Genomic DNA, 15000 nt, shown 5'->3' with positions numbered 1-15000 from the left:
CTCGGATGGCAAGACATCAGGGCTAGACTGGAGAGAACCTTTACGAGGCCTGCACCCGATATGGTTGATTTTGGAAAGCGTTGTTGTCTGCTTTTCCACTAATGGCATAATTAGGGTTGGTATCGCTGCTGAGGTCAGAGATCAATCCATTTGCGGGTGGAGGTTCACTAATTAGCGGGCGAGTGGGGACTACCCCCTCTGGTAGCTTGCACATTATTAGAACATTTTGAAAGGAAAAAATGTTTTTCCTAATTTTCCAAAGTTTGGTTTTGGAATATATTGGGAGCTGCAAAGACGATTTTAATCTATTTATAGACATTAATGAACCATCAGTACTGGACAGTACTGTGGACATTGGACGTGAATGAATTTGCAAAAGCAAATTGAATTAATCAATGATAATGATTAATCATACCTGGATAGGCTATCTGGGTATTAAACTTTAAATTAACCTGGGAAGTTGGTTCATCTAGATTACTATTGCAAAGTTTAAGGTGTCTCGTTTAATTGGAAGAACCTAGAAAGGTATGTTTGACAATTTAAATAAATATATTGAATGAGACGATAATACCCAAGCAATTGAGATTGCTGGATTGTCATAAAGGTAATGTTAGGTACATTTACCACTATGGTACACTTTAACGTGATCCACGTTTGGATTTCCAACCCTTCTTTTAAGAGATGGACTTGCGATTCTTCACCACCAGTGATGCAGAATGCTGAAATCAAACGGAAGTACAAAGGGCGGGACTTCCGTCGCGCAAGGCAGAAGATTTTAAACGGAACACAGGAAGTGAAAAATGTTCCCCCTCTGTTAGCTTAGCATCTCGTAATCCTACGTTGTTCAGAAATATCACGTTCTAAGCACAAAATAGGGTCCTCTCACCATGGCAAAGGTGGGTTTACTAGTGACGTCTCACATTAACCCATTCGGCATACTTTGCTAGCGTTATGTTGACCAGAGCGACACGGTACATAATACGGATATGCCTGTAGTCAGTCCACACTGGTTTAGTGCGGTAGGCGGACAAAAATACTTCGGCCCGGTCACCGAACGAATATCTTTTAATTTCTAACCTTTCTGGCTCTAGAAGTTAATATTGACCGACAGAAATAGTACCGTTTGGCCTAACGTACTAAATCTGGAATGTATCACTCGTTGCTCTAACACTAAAAACACCTACCGGAGGCGCTCTGTAGCCTCTTCAAATGGGAACACACATACAACCAATTTGAATGTATACAAAGCAGTCTGTTCGTACACTTCTGTTTGCACAATTGATATATAGAATTCCACAGCAAAGTCTAATTCTATATTAGATTCCTCACAGGGGGAACCAAAAATGTTGTGTCTTTTACTATCATTAAACTGAAGACATAGTTTTTGATCAAAGATTCTCTGTAATTAGTATTACGCAATTAGACTGATTAATCATGTAAATGTGATTAACTAGGAAGTCGGGGCACCAAGGAAAAATATTCAGATTACAAAGTTATCATTTCCTAAAATAACCTTTCAGATATTTTATCTGATCAATTAGTCTTTGAATTAATGAATTATTTACATTACCTCACGTTAGTTGTCACGTTCTGACCATAGTTCTTGTGTGTTTTCCTTGTTTTAGTGTTGGTCAGGACGTGAGCTGGGTGGGCATTCTATGTTGTGTGTCTAGTTTGTCTGTTTCTTTGTTTGGCCTGATATGGTTCTCAATCAGAGGCAGGTGTTAGGCATTGTCTCTGATTGGGAACCATATTTAGGTAGCCTGTTGGGTTTTGTGGGTGGATGTCTCCTGTGTCAGTGTTTGTACCACAGGGACTGTTTTCGGGTTTTCATGTTTATTGTTTTGTAGTTTATTCATGTATAGTTTCGTTATTAAAGAACCATGAATTATAACCATGCTGCGTTTTGGTCCGCCTCTCTTTCACCAGAAGAAAACCGTTACAGAACCACCCACCACAACAGGACCAAGCGGCGTGGTGACAAGCAGCAACAGCAGGAGAAGCAGCCAGCATCACAAGACTCATGGACTTGGGAGGACGAGTTGGACGGAAAAGGACCCTGGGCAGAGCCAGGGGAATATCACCACCCCAAAGCAGAGCTGGAGGCAGCGAAAGCAGAGAGGCAGCATTAGGAGGAGCAGGAGAGGAAGCGATGTCAGGATTTCGGGACATGGGAGCAGAATCTGGACTACACAACTTGGGAAGAGAGACAGGTGGGCGGTCGACCCAGGGAGAGTGCCGGAGCCCGCCTGGGATTCGATGGAGCAGTGCGAGGAAGGTTACAGGAGAATGAGGTCGGCGAAGCGAGCACGGCGGCGCGGTAGGATGCCCGAGAGTCAGCCCCAAAAATGTATTGGGGGAGGCACACAGGGAGTATGGCGAAGCCAGGTAGGAGACCTGCGCCAACTTCCTGTGCTTACCGGAGAGCGAGAGAGACCGGGCAGGCACCGTGTTATGCTGTGGAGCGCACGGTGTCTCCAGTGCGGGTGCATAGCCCGGTGCGGTACATACCAGCTCCTCTTATCGGCCGGGCTAGAGTGGGCATCGAGCCAGGTAAGGTTGGGCAGGCTCGGTGCTCAAGAGCTCCAGTGCACCTGCACGGTCCGGTCTATCCAGTGCCACCTACACGCACCAGCCCTCCGGTAGCAGCCCCCTCACCAGGCTTCCTATGCGTGTCCAGAGCCCAGTACTCCCTGTTTCTCCTCCCCGCACTCGCCCTGAGGTGCGTGTCCTCGGCCCAGTACCACCAGTGCCAGCACCACGCATCAGGCCTATAGTGCGTCTCGCCTGTCCAGCGCTGCTAGAGCCTTCCTCCTCTCCAGCGCAGCCGGAGTCTCCCACCTGTCCGGCGCTGCCAGAGGCGCCAGAGCCCCTCAGTCCAGAGGCGCCAGAGCCCCTCAGTCCAGAGGCGCCAGAGCCCCTCAGTCCAGAGGCGCCAGAGCCCCTCAGTCCAGAGGCGCCAGAGCCCCTCAGTCCAGAGGCGCCAGAGCCCCTCAGTCCAGAGGCGCCAGAGCCCCTCAGTCCAGAGGCGCCAGAGCCCCTCAGTCCAGAGGCGCCAGAGCCCCTCAGTCCAGAGGCGCCAGAGCCCCTCAGTCCAGAGGCGCCAGAGCCCCTCAGTCCAGAGGCGCCAGAGCCCCTCAGTCCAGAGGCGCCAGAGCCCCTCAGTCCAGAGGCGCCAGAGCCCCTCAGTCCAGAGGCGCCAGAGCCCCTCAGTCCAGAGGCGCCAGAGCCCCTCAGTCCAGAGGCGCCAGAGCCCCTCAGTCCAGAGGCGCCAGAGCCCCTCAGTCCAGAGGCGCCAGAGCCCCTCAGTCCAGAGGCGCCAGAGCCCCTCAGTCCAGAGGCGCCAGAGCCCCTCAGTCCAGAGGCGCCAGAGCCCCTCAGTCCAGAGGCGCCAGAGCCCCTCAGTCCAGAGGCGCCAGAGCCCCTCAGTCCAGAGGCGCCAGAGCCCCTCAGTCCAGAGGCGCCAGAGCCCCTCAGTCCAGAGGCGCCAGAGCCCCTCAGTCCAGAGGCGCCAGAGCCCCTCAGTCCAGAGGCGCCAGAGCCCCTCAGTCCAGAGGCGCCAGAGCCCCTCAGTCCAGAGGCGCCAGAGCCCCTCAGTCCAGAGGCGCCAGAGCCTTCCTCCTCTACAGCGCTGCCGGAGTCTCCCGCCTGTTCAGCGCCGCCAGAGCTGTCAGTCTGCAAGGAGCTGTCAGTCTGCAAGGAGCCACCAGTCTGCATGGAGCAGCCAGAGCCGCCAGTCTGCATGGAGCAGCCAGAGCCGCCAGTCTGCATGGAGCAGCCAGAGCCGCCAGTCTGCATGGAGCAGCCATTCAGCCAGGATCTTCCAGAGCCGCCAGTCAGCCAGGATCCGCCAGTCAGCCAGGATCTGCCAGAGCTGCCAGTCAGCCAAGAGCTGCCAGTCAGCCAGGATCTTCCAGATCCGCCATTCAGCCAGGATCCGCCAGTCAGCCAGGATCTTCCAGATCCGCCAGTCAGCCAGGATCCGCCAGTCAGCCAGGATCTGCCAGAGCTGGCAGTCAGCCAGGATCTGCCAGAACCGCCAGCCAGCCAGGATCTGCCAGAGCCATCAACCTGCCTGAGCTTCCTCTCAGTCCCGAGCTTCCTCTCAGTCCCGAGCTTCCTCTCAGTCCCGAGCTTCCTCTCAGTCCCGAGCTTCCTCTCAGTCCCGAGCTTCCTCTCAGTCCCGAGCTTCCCCTCAGTCCCGAGCTTCCCCTCAGTCCCGAGCTTCCCCTCAGTCCCAAGCTACCCCTCAGTCCCGAGCTGCCCCTCATTCCAGTGGGGCCCTTTGTTAGGGTTCCTAGGTCAGCGGCGAGGGTCGCCACTCAAAGGACGCTAAGAAGGTGGACTAAGACAATTATGGAGTGGGGTCCAGCGCCAGAGCCGCCACCGCGGATAGATGCCCACCCAGACCCTCCCCTATAGGTTTAGTTTGTGCTGTCGGAGTCCGCACCTTGGGGGTCTAAGAGTTTAACCACGTGGTATGGTTAAAAGATTCAGTATACATACAGCAACTCCTCCCCAATAAGCATTTCTGTCTCTTCCATAAATGTTATATCCTTGTTTTTAAAAAAATCAGGAATCAAGGTAAGACCCAGATGCAGACTGTCGAAGTAACCCTGTTTATTGTAGCAAACAGGGGCACGCAAAGACAGGTCAAGGCAGGCAGGGGTCAAAAATCCAGGGTAAGGCAAAGGTACAGGATGGTAGGCAGGGTCAGGCAGAGCGGTCAGGTGGGCGGGTGCAGGGTCAGGACAGGCAAAGGTCAAAACCGGGAGGACTAGCAAAAAGAGGCTGGGAAACGATAGGAGCTGACAGGAAAACTGCCTGTAAGTTTGAACGAACAAGACAAACTGGCAAAAACAGACAGAGAACACAGGTATAAGCACAAGGACCGGTGAAAAAGGTCAGGGCGTGACAGTATTGCTACTGATGTATCATCAAATGAATTATCTAAGTGAGTCTCAGAAATGTCTAATATATGAATGTTATCTGATGTTAGCAAATTATTGATTTCATGAACCTTATTTCTAAGGCTACATATATTCATATGGGTTATTTTCAGCCCTTTCCTAGGAAGCTTATCAGAGACAGACATAATATTGAAAATATGAATACATTCAGCAGTCTGTTAATCCATTGGTGTGTGTGTGCTGCGAGGTTTAGGCTACGTACCCATAGGCTTGGCTCTCTCATCCCTTCCAGGCTTCTGGGAGGGAGGGTGGACAATGTGCCTGTCATAGCAGATGTACGCAATGTCCACACACGTTCTTGCAGCTTTTATGGCTGGGATCAGTTCTTTCCTCTTCTGGTGCACAGCTTCAGGATAGTCTTCGTTGAGAAAGATATACGTTCCTCTCAAGTTCTTGGCTCTTTCCAGAACAGCTACCTTGTCCTTGAACCTCAGGAGCTTGACCACTATCTATCCCAACTGTTCTCCCCTCCTTAACCTCCCCTTCCCTCTCTCTCTCTCTGTGTGTGAGTGTGAGAGTGAGAGAGAGATGTGTAACCTCCGTAATTCTGGCCACCTGTCTACATCATCGCTCCTTGGAGCTAATGTAGCCTACTTAACATACTGACTGATGCTAGGAGACTGTGTGTGTGTCAGACCTGGGTTCAAATAGTATTTTATATATTTGAACTGAGGTCTGGTGTGAGTATGGAATAGATAGGCTCTCTGCATAAGTTAACAAAGCTATGTCTAAAATGGCTCCCTATGTAGTGCACTACTTTTGACCAGAACCCATAATTACCCATACACTTTTAGAAAAAATAGTTCCCAAAGGGTTCTTCAGCTGTCCCCATAGGATAACCCTTTTTGGTTATAGGTAAAAAATAAAAAAAACTTTTTGTTCTAGGTAGAACGCTTTTGGGTTCCATGTAGAACCTTCTGCACAAATAATTTAAATAATATAGCCTAAATAATCATTTTCGATACTTCTTAAACTCCATGTCTGGCTCCTGACCTGTTTAGAGTGTTTATATGCTATTTCATTTGACATGTAGCCTATTTGAAATTATGTGTGCTTCTTACATTCACCTTTTCATGTTTATTCAAATCCATATGTTTTGGTTTCAATACTTCAAAACCAAATGGGAGGTCCAGGTAGTCACAAAAAATAGATGGGTGTTGGTTTACTTGTGATTTTAATGAATGGAGCAAATTTTGAGACGCAGTTTTTTTTTTTTTTTTTTTACCTGAGTGCAGAACAGTTTGTAGCAGAGCGTTGTAATAGACAACGTGTTTTGTACGTTGTTTGTTCTATACAAAGGCAAGGTTATGTTGATTACTTCAGCATCATTGTTTAGCATCCATACAACTCCATTTAGTGCATAGTAAGTAATGCCTTACTTGGCTCACTCGTACTATATAGTATAACACTCACATACACATAACAGCAGCGCCATCTATTGGTTTGGCTAACTATGATCACATGTTATGGACACATTTATTTTAGCAACTAATGAGGGATAAGGTTATTGCTCTGGAGGATATGCTGAAAAATGGACAACTCTCTTTCACTTTAATTCAGCAAAGTTTCTCTAAATTCTACAATGACGCACTAGCTTCGAACGCTGAAAACAAACTATAGCGCAATGGAAAACACTGGAAACATGGCATCTATTAATCGTTTTTTGATAAATCAATGGGTCTCATCATTCTTATTTTGTCAAACCCTAGACGTTCAACGCGAACTTTTAATCGACCATTTATTTTACTTGATTTATTTGGTTTACCTTCAAACAAAAGTAACTTCACGGTATAACAGCCAAACATTTTCACTGTATCAAAATAGTTTTCTTATCTTCGACTGTGATTTCGAGCGTGGCCATTAATTCAATTATGCAATTAGGGGTCTTCTGTATATTTCTGAAAAGTCAGTAATTACTGATGACAAAAAAAACTACTGGAAAGATGCTTTGAAATGCTGCTTTTTGGATATTTGATTACATGCGTTTCTGGTAAGGATTTTTTGTCTTCACTCCCGACATTTTCTAAACATGAAATAGCGGTATTTTCTGGACTCTTAGGCCAGGGACGAGCAGACGTTGTGCTGTCCTGTTCTCTGGTGGAGGAGGGTAGTGGGGTGGAGGAAATGGGAGGTGGGGCTCTCTTCAGCCTCACCTCAGCCAAGCTTGTCCTCAGAGACCTGGCCGTGACCCCTGATCTTTCACCTGATTCTCTGACCCCCTTCAAACCCCCTGCTGTCCAAGATCCTGACAACATCATCTTGGAGGCTAAAGGTTGGTTCATTATCAGGTTCTCTTTTGTACAGCAAAGATACCTGATGAAATTACCTTCCCCTTCTCTCTCCCTCCCTCACACCATCCCTCTCCTGCACTCTCCCTCCACCCCTCTGCTTTTTGACAGTTGAGTCTCCTGAGATCCCAGAGGCAGACCTGCTGCTCCACGCTGACTGTAACGAACAGGAAGTGACATGTGAGATCAGCCGCTACTTCCTTCATAAAGCAAAGGAGGTCTCCACAGAACCAGCCTATTTCATTGGCTCCTTGCAGATGGAGGGGGGCGTGCTCAGCCTCAAATTGGTCCTGCAGACACTGCCACTGGATCAATCAGATCGTCCAGCTCTCATACAAAGCAAACTGGAACTCCCCCTCAGCCAATCAGGAACTTTGCTGACTGAGGGTGAGACAAGGAGGTTATTATAATGCTTTTGGTAGTATGCCTGTGGTAGAGGAGATGGGTCATATTGTAATGATTCATTCTCACCCCAGCCTCTTCTCTCATCTCCCCTCTTTCTTTATCTAGTACTTTGCACTTTCTCTACTTTTCACTTGCTTCTTTCTCCATAATCCCTCCTTTCTCTCTCCCTTGTCTTCCCCAGTGTTCCTGGTGTTCTCTCGCTCAGAGTCTCACTCCGCTCCTCTAGGAGGCGTGGCCTTCCTGGACTGGCTTCAGGCAGCAGGCCCCACCCCCAGGGCAGGAGCTGGGGCTTGAGTGGCAGCACAGAGGAAGTGGGAGGAAAATGCTGGAGATTAGGGCAGGGCAGACGGAGGCGGAGGAGGGGCCAGCAGGTGAGAGATTAGTAATAGCAGGTGGCGCTATTAGTGTTGGATGAGTTAGGTCTACTTACCATCACAAAATAAAGTGCATTAGGACCTCCATGGTCAACATTCCAACTTTATTATCCACCCAGAGATGGAAAATACACGTCTTATTACTGTCATAGCTAGGAACCCAGAGGTTTACTGAATGATTACTATGAGAATTGGACCTCATTTTTCACTTCATCATACTCTGTTTCGCATCGTTTTTTCCTCCGGTACATGTGGAGAGGGAGGGTTCGAGTGTCTATGTCATGTGTGACATAGTGTGCACACTATTCACATCTAAATACGAAGTCTCTCTGTCTTCAGAACCTCCTCATGTTTCTCTCTCTGAGGAGAAGCTGGTATTTCGGGATGAGTTGCCCCAGAAACTGAGCTGCCACTGCAAGAACTACTACCCTCTGGATGTCCAGGTGTGTCTGGTGCGGTCAACCAATGAAATATCCAGTCATTCATATTCACAGATACCACTGTTTCAAAGTGATTAGCACACAAGCACATAGCGATCATACCTCTAATGACATCAGAAGATCATTGGTAGGTCATCGTACAGCACTTATAATATGGATATCCTAAATATTACAGACATTATACTAAGACTCTCTTCTCTCTCAGATGGAGTGGTTCTCCGTCTCCCTTACAGACTCAGAGCCTAGCGTTCTATCAGACCAGGTGTCTCCTCTCCAGCCATTGGCAGCACAGCGACAGGACCATGTCCATCTCCTCCCACCTCACCCTTCACCACTCCACCTTCCCCCCTGGAACCACGGTCACCTGCAGAATGACCCACCCGGCCCTGGACACACCCCTCTCCCTCAGCCTGACAGTAGAGACACCTGAGCCAGGTAGGCTGCTACAGACACAGGCGTGAGAGGACAATAGGAAATTAGGTGAACATCAGCATTGCTGATGGGTCACGTTCATTATGCGTGAATGGACAACTAAAATAGAGTGTTCTTATCAGGCAGGTTCAGATACTGCTCTTTTGCTAAATGTTTTCTCCTGTTGGGTGCCTGCTGACTGAGTCATTGGGAGAACCTGAGCAGAAACAAAATGGTGTCCATTCATATTAGTCCAAACTGTTCCTTGTTGTTACAGATTCCTACTGGATGGTCCTGGGTTTTCTGGTTATCACCGTTCTGTTCTTCTACCATGTGATGAAATAGGTAAGTTCCCCATGCTCCCTATGGACCTCCTTGTATTTTAACTATTGTTTGTAGTAAGACAACAGTAGCCTAGAGATGCAAAGCAAATTTCTGTCCAAACAGACAAATAATACATTTTTCTTCTTTTCTTCTTGCATGTCTTAAGAGTTGCTGTAATGTGAATTACTGTTGTACTATAAACAGTTGTACATTTTTCTTCAAAATAAATGTTTTCTTTAATAGTATAATTGGTGTTCTCTGAATCTGGAGAGACGGTGTGGGATTATACCTGTTAATTTTCACTTCAATGATGAAAACATTCATGTTGATGATTTTGTTTATTAGCATCAAGTGGTAAGCATGCGTTTAAAGAATTCTCATGATCCAGTTGTATCTCTCCCAGTATTATCATGTTGTATCATTTATTTACCTAATAATATTATTGCACAATATTATTAGATCATTGTTTTGAGGAATCACCACTATTTTCATTCAGAAATGCAATTTACACACAGCTATTTTTTTTTTTTTTTTGTACAATGTGTCAAACAGTCCCTCTATCAACCATTGAGAGAAATTATATTTTCTGGAATATCCAACACCAAAAGTAAAATTTAAACTAACTAAAAAACACATTTTCAGGAGCAATAGTCTGGCAAAGATGAAGTACTTTATAGTACTACTTGTACGCTACTATGGTTTTCGTTTTTTGTTTTTTCCCTGACAGAATACTACTGTAGCAAACATTGTTCTCTGGTTGTGTATTAGTTATTTTGAAAGCATGTGAGCAACAAAAATTTGGCAAACTCTTGAGCTTCATTACATTGCATACGCATGAGTTATTAATTGGGCGCATAGCTACAGTAGCCTATACACAGGTCCTGAAAACCACTAAACCAAACAAAATAAATGTACAATCGGCAGTTAAGTTTCAGAAATGGCAGATGCATAGGTCACACAAATAGGCAAAACTATGGACATCGTCTGCCATGCACGTCAAGTAAGACACAAACACTACTTCCATTGGGCCTATTGGATACTGTAGGTAACAGCCTATTGGCTACTGTAGGTGTGTTTTTGTTGGTTTGATGTGCAGGAAGTGGGTCATGTCCTCTCCAGATCGGGGACAGTCTATTGAACCATTCCTCCCTAACCCTGTACCCTCTCTACTAGAACGTACAAGAGTGTCTGAACACAACCACAACACAGTAAAGCTGCTCACTAATCAATCAAAAATGTACTATGTTTTATTACACAGACCTGCCTTTAGGTGTGTCCAGAGTTAATACTCTATAGACTTTTGTCTGCACTCCTGAAAGAATAATCTATGTAGGTACAGACTGTCTGTTTCTGTCTGTCAATCTAGCTAACTGTCCGTCTGTCTGTGGTACAAGAATAAAGATATACTAAAAGTCAGTGTCCCAAAAGTGGTTTCTGCCTTTTCCAGTATCCTTCCTGGCTTTTCTTATTCTCTATCTCTCTCTTAAACACCACAGTCAGCGAGTGAGAGGAAGAGGGAGGTAAAGGAAAAGGCAGGAATGCCAGTCAAGGCCTACATCAACTAAACCTGGAAAAAGCTACTGGCTACACTGATTTGGATCACAAGTACACACACACACATGACAAAATGATCATACTCTTAAACATGACCTTGTATTAGTAAGTAGTATTAATAATGGTAGTGGTATGAGGTAGGGGATCAGGAGGGGTTGTTAGGTACTGTATGTCAGTATCAATTTACAAATGTGGTACGCTCTCCAAAAGGTAACACAAACAAGCTTTGGCGTATCTGGATAGAAATAACTGCTGCTCTCTCCTTGCACTCCCCCTCTCTATATGCTCTCTTTCACTTCTTCCTGCTTTCTCTCTCTCTTTCCCTACAGTATGCTCCAGTCCTCTGTCACAGGGGGTTTCTTATCTCGTCCCTCCTTCATTCCCTTCCTGCTCTCTCTTTCCCTACTGCACACTTCAATAATGTATGAGACGCAGAGGCAGGAGATAGTGAGTGAGACAGCACACCAAAACAGAGGAAGAAAGATGGATCAAAAAGAAGGGCAGGAGGACGAAGAGAAAAGAGAGCAACAACATCTACACACTAGCGTCATGTTTAAGTGCTAGATGGAAGACCTGGTGTGGAGGATAAAGGGGACGGGACTGGAGTTTGGATCTGGGTCGATTTTGTTTTCTTCTCTTCTATTTCGCTCTCATGTCTGTCCTGCCACGCTGGGATTACTCAATAGAAGAAGTACACTGAGAAAGATGGAGAGAGAGGGATATATAAAGGGTAGAGGGGGGGAGAAAGAGAGAGGGATATATAAAGGGTAGGGGGAGAAAAGAGGAGGGATATATAAAGGGTAGAGGGGGAGAAAGAGAGAGGGATATATAAAGGGTAGAGGGGGAGAAAGAGAGAGGGATATATAAAGGGTAGAGGGGGTACGGAGAAAGAGAGGGAGAGAGAGGGATATATAAAGGGTAGGGGGGGAGAGAAAGAGAGAGGGATATATAAAGGGTAGAGGGGGTACGGAGAAAGAGAGGGAGAGAGAGGGATATATAAAGGGTAGGGAGAAAGAGAGGGATATATAAAGGGTAGAGGGGGTAGGGAGAAAGAGAGATATATATATAAAGGGTAGGGAGAAAGAGGGGGGGGAGGGTAGGGAGAAAGAGGGGAGGGGGTAGGGAGGGGGTAGGGAGAAAGAGGGGGAGAGAGGGATATATAAAGGGTAGAGGGGGTAGGGAGAAAGAGGGGGGGTAGGGAGAAAGAGGGGAGAGGGATATATAGGGATATATAAAGGGTAGAGGGGGTAGGGAGAAAGAGGGGGAGAGAGGGATATATAAAAGGGTAGAGGGGGGGGTAGGGAGAAAGAGGGGGGGGAGAGAGAGGGATATATAAAGGGTAGAGGGGGAGGGGGTAGGGAGAAAGAGGGGGAGAGGGGAGAGAGAGGGGATATATAAAGGGGGAGAGAGGGGGGGGGGAGGGGAGAGAGAGGGATATATAAAGGGTAGAGGGGGTAGGGAGAAAGAGATAGGGGGAGAGAGGGATATATAAAGGGTAGGGGAGAGAGAGGAATATATAAAGGGTAGGGAGAAAGAGGGGGAGAGAGGGATATATAAGGGTAGGGAGAGAGGGATATATAAAGGGTAGAGGGGGTAGGGAGAAATAGGGGAGAGAGAGGGATATATAAAGGGTAGAGGGGGTAGGGAGAAAGAGATAGGGGAGAGAGGGATATATAAAGGGTAGGGAGAAAGAGGGGGAGAGAGAGGAATATATAAAGGGTAGAGGGGGTAGGGAGAAAGAGGGGGATATATAAGGGTAGAGGGGGTAGGGAGAAAGAGAAAGAGGGGGAGAGAGAGGGATATATAAAGGGTAGAGGGGTAGGGAGAAATAGGGGAGAGAGAGGGAGATAGAGGGGGAGAGAGAGAGGGATATATTAAGGGTAGAGGGGGGGTAGGGAGAAAGAGAATGAGAAAGAGGGGGAGAGAGATCATTCAATAATTGTGTCAGCAGATTTATGGGTTCCTAAATCACAAACTAAAGATACATCTAACAATGTGTTTACAGCTAAATAATGATATTTGCATTCAGTGGGCTACATCTACACATGTGTTGTTTCTACTGAATGACTGGTACCAGAGGTCTTATACTGTTTCAATCATTTACTGTAATAAGTTGTCATGAATTATTGACATAAGAGTAGGCACTAGGAGACCGTCAGAGCAGGGCAGACCTGGGCCTGTTATAAGTGCACACTGATTATAGCTGTGGCCTTCGCCTTAATATCTACTGCACTTGACTAGTATGGATTCAGAATTGCATTAGTGGAAACCAAGACTGTTCTCAGGACAGGCCTGGCTGCAGCTAGATATTGTTAGCATTTTAGCTAACCCTAAACATTTTCCTAACCTTAACCTAATTCTCCTAACCTGCCACGTTAATTCTCCTAACCAGCTACGAAAAGTCACTTCTGCTAATCAAACCGGCAGACCTGCCCTGAGAGCAGTGTGAGTATCCGCTAATGCGATACAGAAGTATGGAAATTCATTTAATCTGCACAATAATTGCACAATAATAATAAAATAAGAAATTTCTAAATGAAGTTTAAAAGACGTGAAGAAACCGTCTAACTGACTACATGCGAGTGGGTATCAATGAATGGTAATAGGGGAAAGTGAATAATGGTACTTACAGAAAAGGACTCCGACCACAAGAACTCCAATGATACCCATAATGATCATCATCTGGAAAGAAAAGCAAATGGAGAGTTAAAGGCTTTCTTTATTCTTCTATTCTTCTAGTTAATAAACCTGATAGATTTTCCTCGGGTGATTAAACATGTGTTTTTTATTCAGGGATGAAGTCTCTGCGGATTAACGTTAGTCCTGCTGACCAAAAGCGCACACACACACACACACACACACACACACACACACACACACACACACACACACACACACACACACACACACACACACACACACACACACACACACACACACACACACACACACACACACACACACACACCACGATGACAAACACAAAAAGCAGAGCGTAACATTTCATCACACTCCCTTGTGTCCAGTCAGTGTATTTTTAGTGCTATTGCTATGCAATTAATAAGAATAACTGCATGTAGAGAAAACTCTGCAGTGAGAGCCTCCCTATTTCCCCATTCCCCGGAGCGCCGCTCCTCTCGCCCACAGACGCTAATTAGGGGATTAGTGCGCAGGAAAGGGGGGTGACAGCGTTCCAGGGACAGACGCTGTGTGTTCGCCTCAGCGCCCTGCACCACCATGGCTCAGTTGGTTGGTGGAGCATGGTACTGGTTGGTGGAGTGTGGTACTGGTTGGTGGAGCGTGGTACTGGTTGGTGGAGCGTGGCACTGGTTGGTGGAGCGTGGTACTGGTTGGTGGAGCGTGGTACTGGTTGGTGGAGCGTGGTACTGGTTGGTGGAGCGTGGTACTGGTTGGTGGAGCATGGTACTTGTTGGTGGAGCATGGTACTGGTTGGTGGAGTATGGTAATGGTTGGTGGAGCATGGTACTGGTTGGTGGAGTATGGTAATGGTTGGTTGGTGGAGTATGGTAATGGTTGGTGGAGCGTGGTACTGGTTGGTGGAGCGTGGTACTGGTTGGTGGAGCGTGGTACTGGTTGGTGGAGCGTGGTACTGGTTGGTGGAGCGTGGTGGTACTGGTTGGTGGCATGGTATGGTAATGGTTGGTGGAGCATGGTAATGGTTGGTGGAGCTGGTGGTACTGGTTGGTGGAGCGTGGTACTGGTTGGTGGAGCGTGGTACTGGTTGGTGGAGCGTGGTACTGGTTGGTGGAGCGTGGTACTGGTTGGTGGAGCGTGGTACTGGTTGGTGGAGCGTGGTACTGGTTGGTGGAGCATGGTACTGGTTGGTGGAAGCGTGGTACGTGGTAGCATGGTGGAGCATGGTTGGGTGGAGCATGGACTGGTTGGTGGAGCGTGGTACTGGTTGGTGGAGCATGGTACTGGTTGGTGGAGCATGGTACTGGCGTTGCAACACCACCACAGTTGTGGCTCTGAATGATTCCCTCATGGGCCACATACAGTACACTGGATATATATTTTAACTTGAATATATGACAGTACACTGTCACTTTTTTATTTATTTTATTTTACGTTTATTTAACTAGGCAAGTCAGTTAAGAACAAATTCTTATTTTCAATGGCGGCCTAGGAACAGTGGGTTAACTGTTCAGGGGCAGAACGACAGATTTGTACTTTGTCGGCTCGGGGATTTGAACTTGCAACCTTCCGGTTACTA

The 15000-nt window shown here is 47.0% G+C and overlaps 1 protein-coding gene and 1 pseudogene across 1 annotated transcript in view; one reads left to right on the top strand and one right to left on the bottom strand.

Annotated features, from left to right (window-relative positions):
• The first annotated feature begins 5860 nt into the window (after positions 1-5860).
• LOC112226126 lies at positions 5861-9457 on the top strand (annotated as a pseudogene).
• Positions 9458-9703: 246 nt separating this feature from the next.
• The window catches only part of LOC121841314 (vesicle-associated membrane protein 1-like), an 11894-nt gene continuing 6597 nt past the window's right edge, over positions 9704-15000 (bottom strand). Inside the window, exons 4-5 of the mRNA XM_042308662.1 lie at positions 13397-13448; positions 9704-11462 (exon numbers count right to left, since the gene is read on the bottom strand). Coding sequence (XP_042164596.1) covers positions 11446-11462; positions 13397-13448 — 69 coding nt within the window. The 3' untranslated portion in view covers positions 9704-11445. The remainder of the gene's footprint in view (positions 11463-13396; positions 13449-15000) is intronic.

The sequence above is a fragment of the Oncorhynchus tshawytscha genome, linkage group LG03 (genome assembly GCF_018296145.1).
Source record: "Oncorhynchus tshawytscha isolate Ot180627B linkage group LG03, Otsh_v2.0, whole genome shotgun sequence".
NCBI lineage: Eukaryota > Metazoa > Chordata > Actinopteri > Salmoniformes > Salmonidae > Oncorhynchus > Oncorhynchus tshawytscha.
The sequence above is the reverse complement of the archived record's forward strand: the minus strand, read 5'-3'. Positions and strand labels throughout refer to the sequence as shown.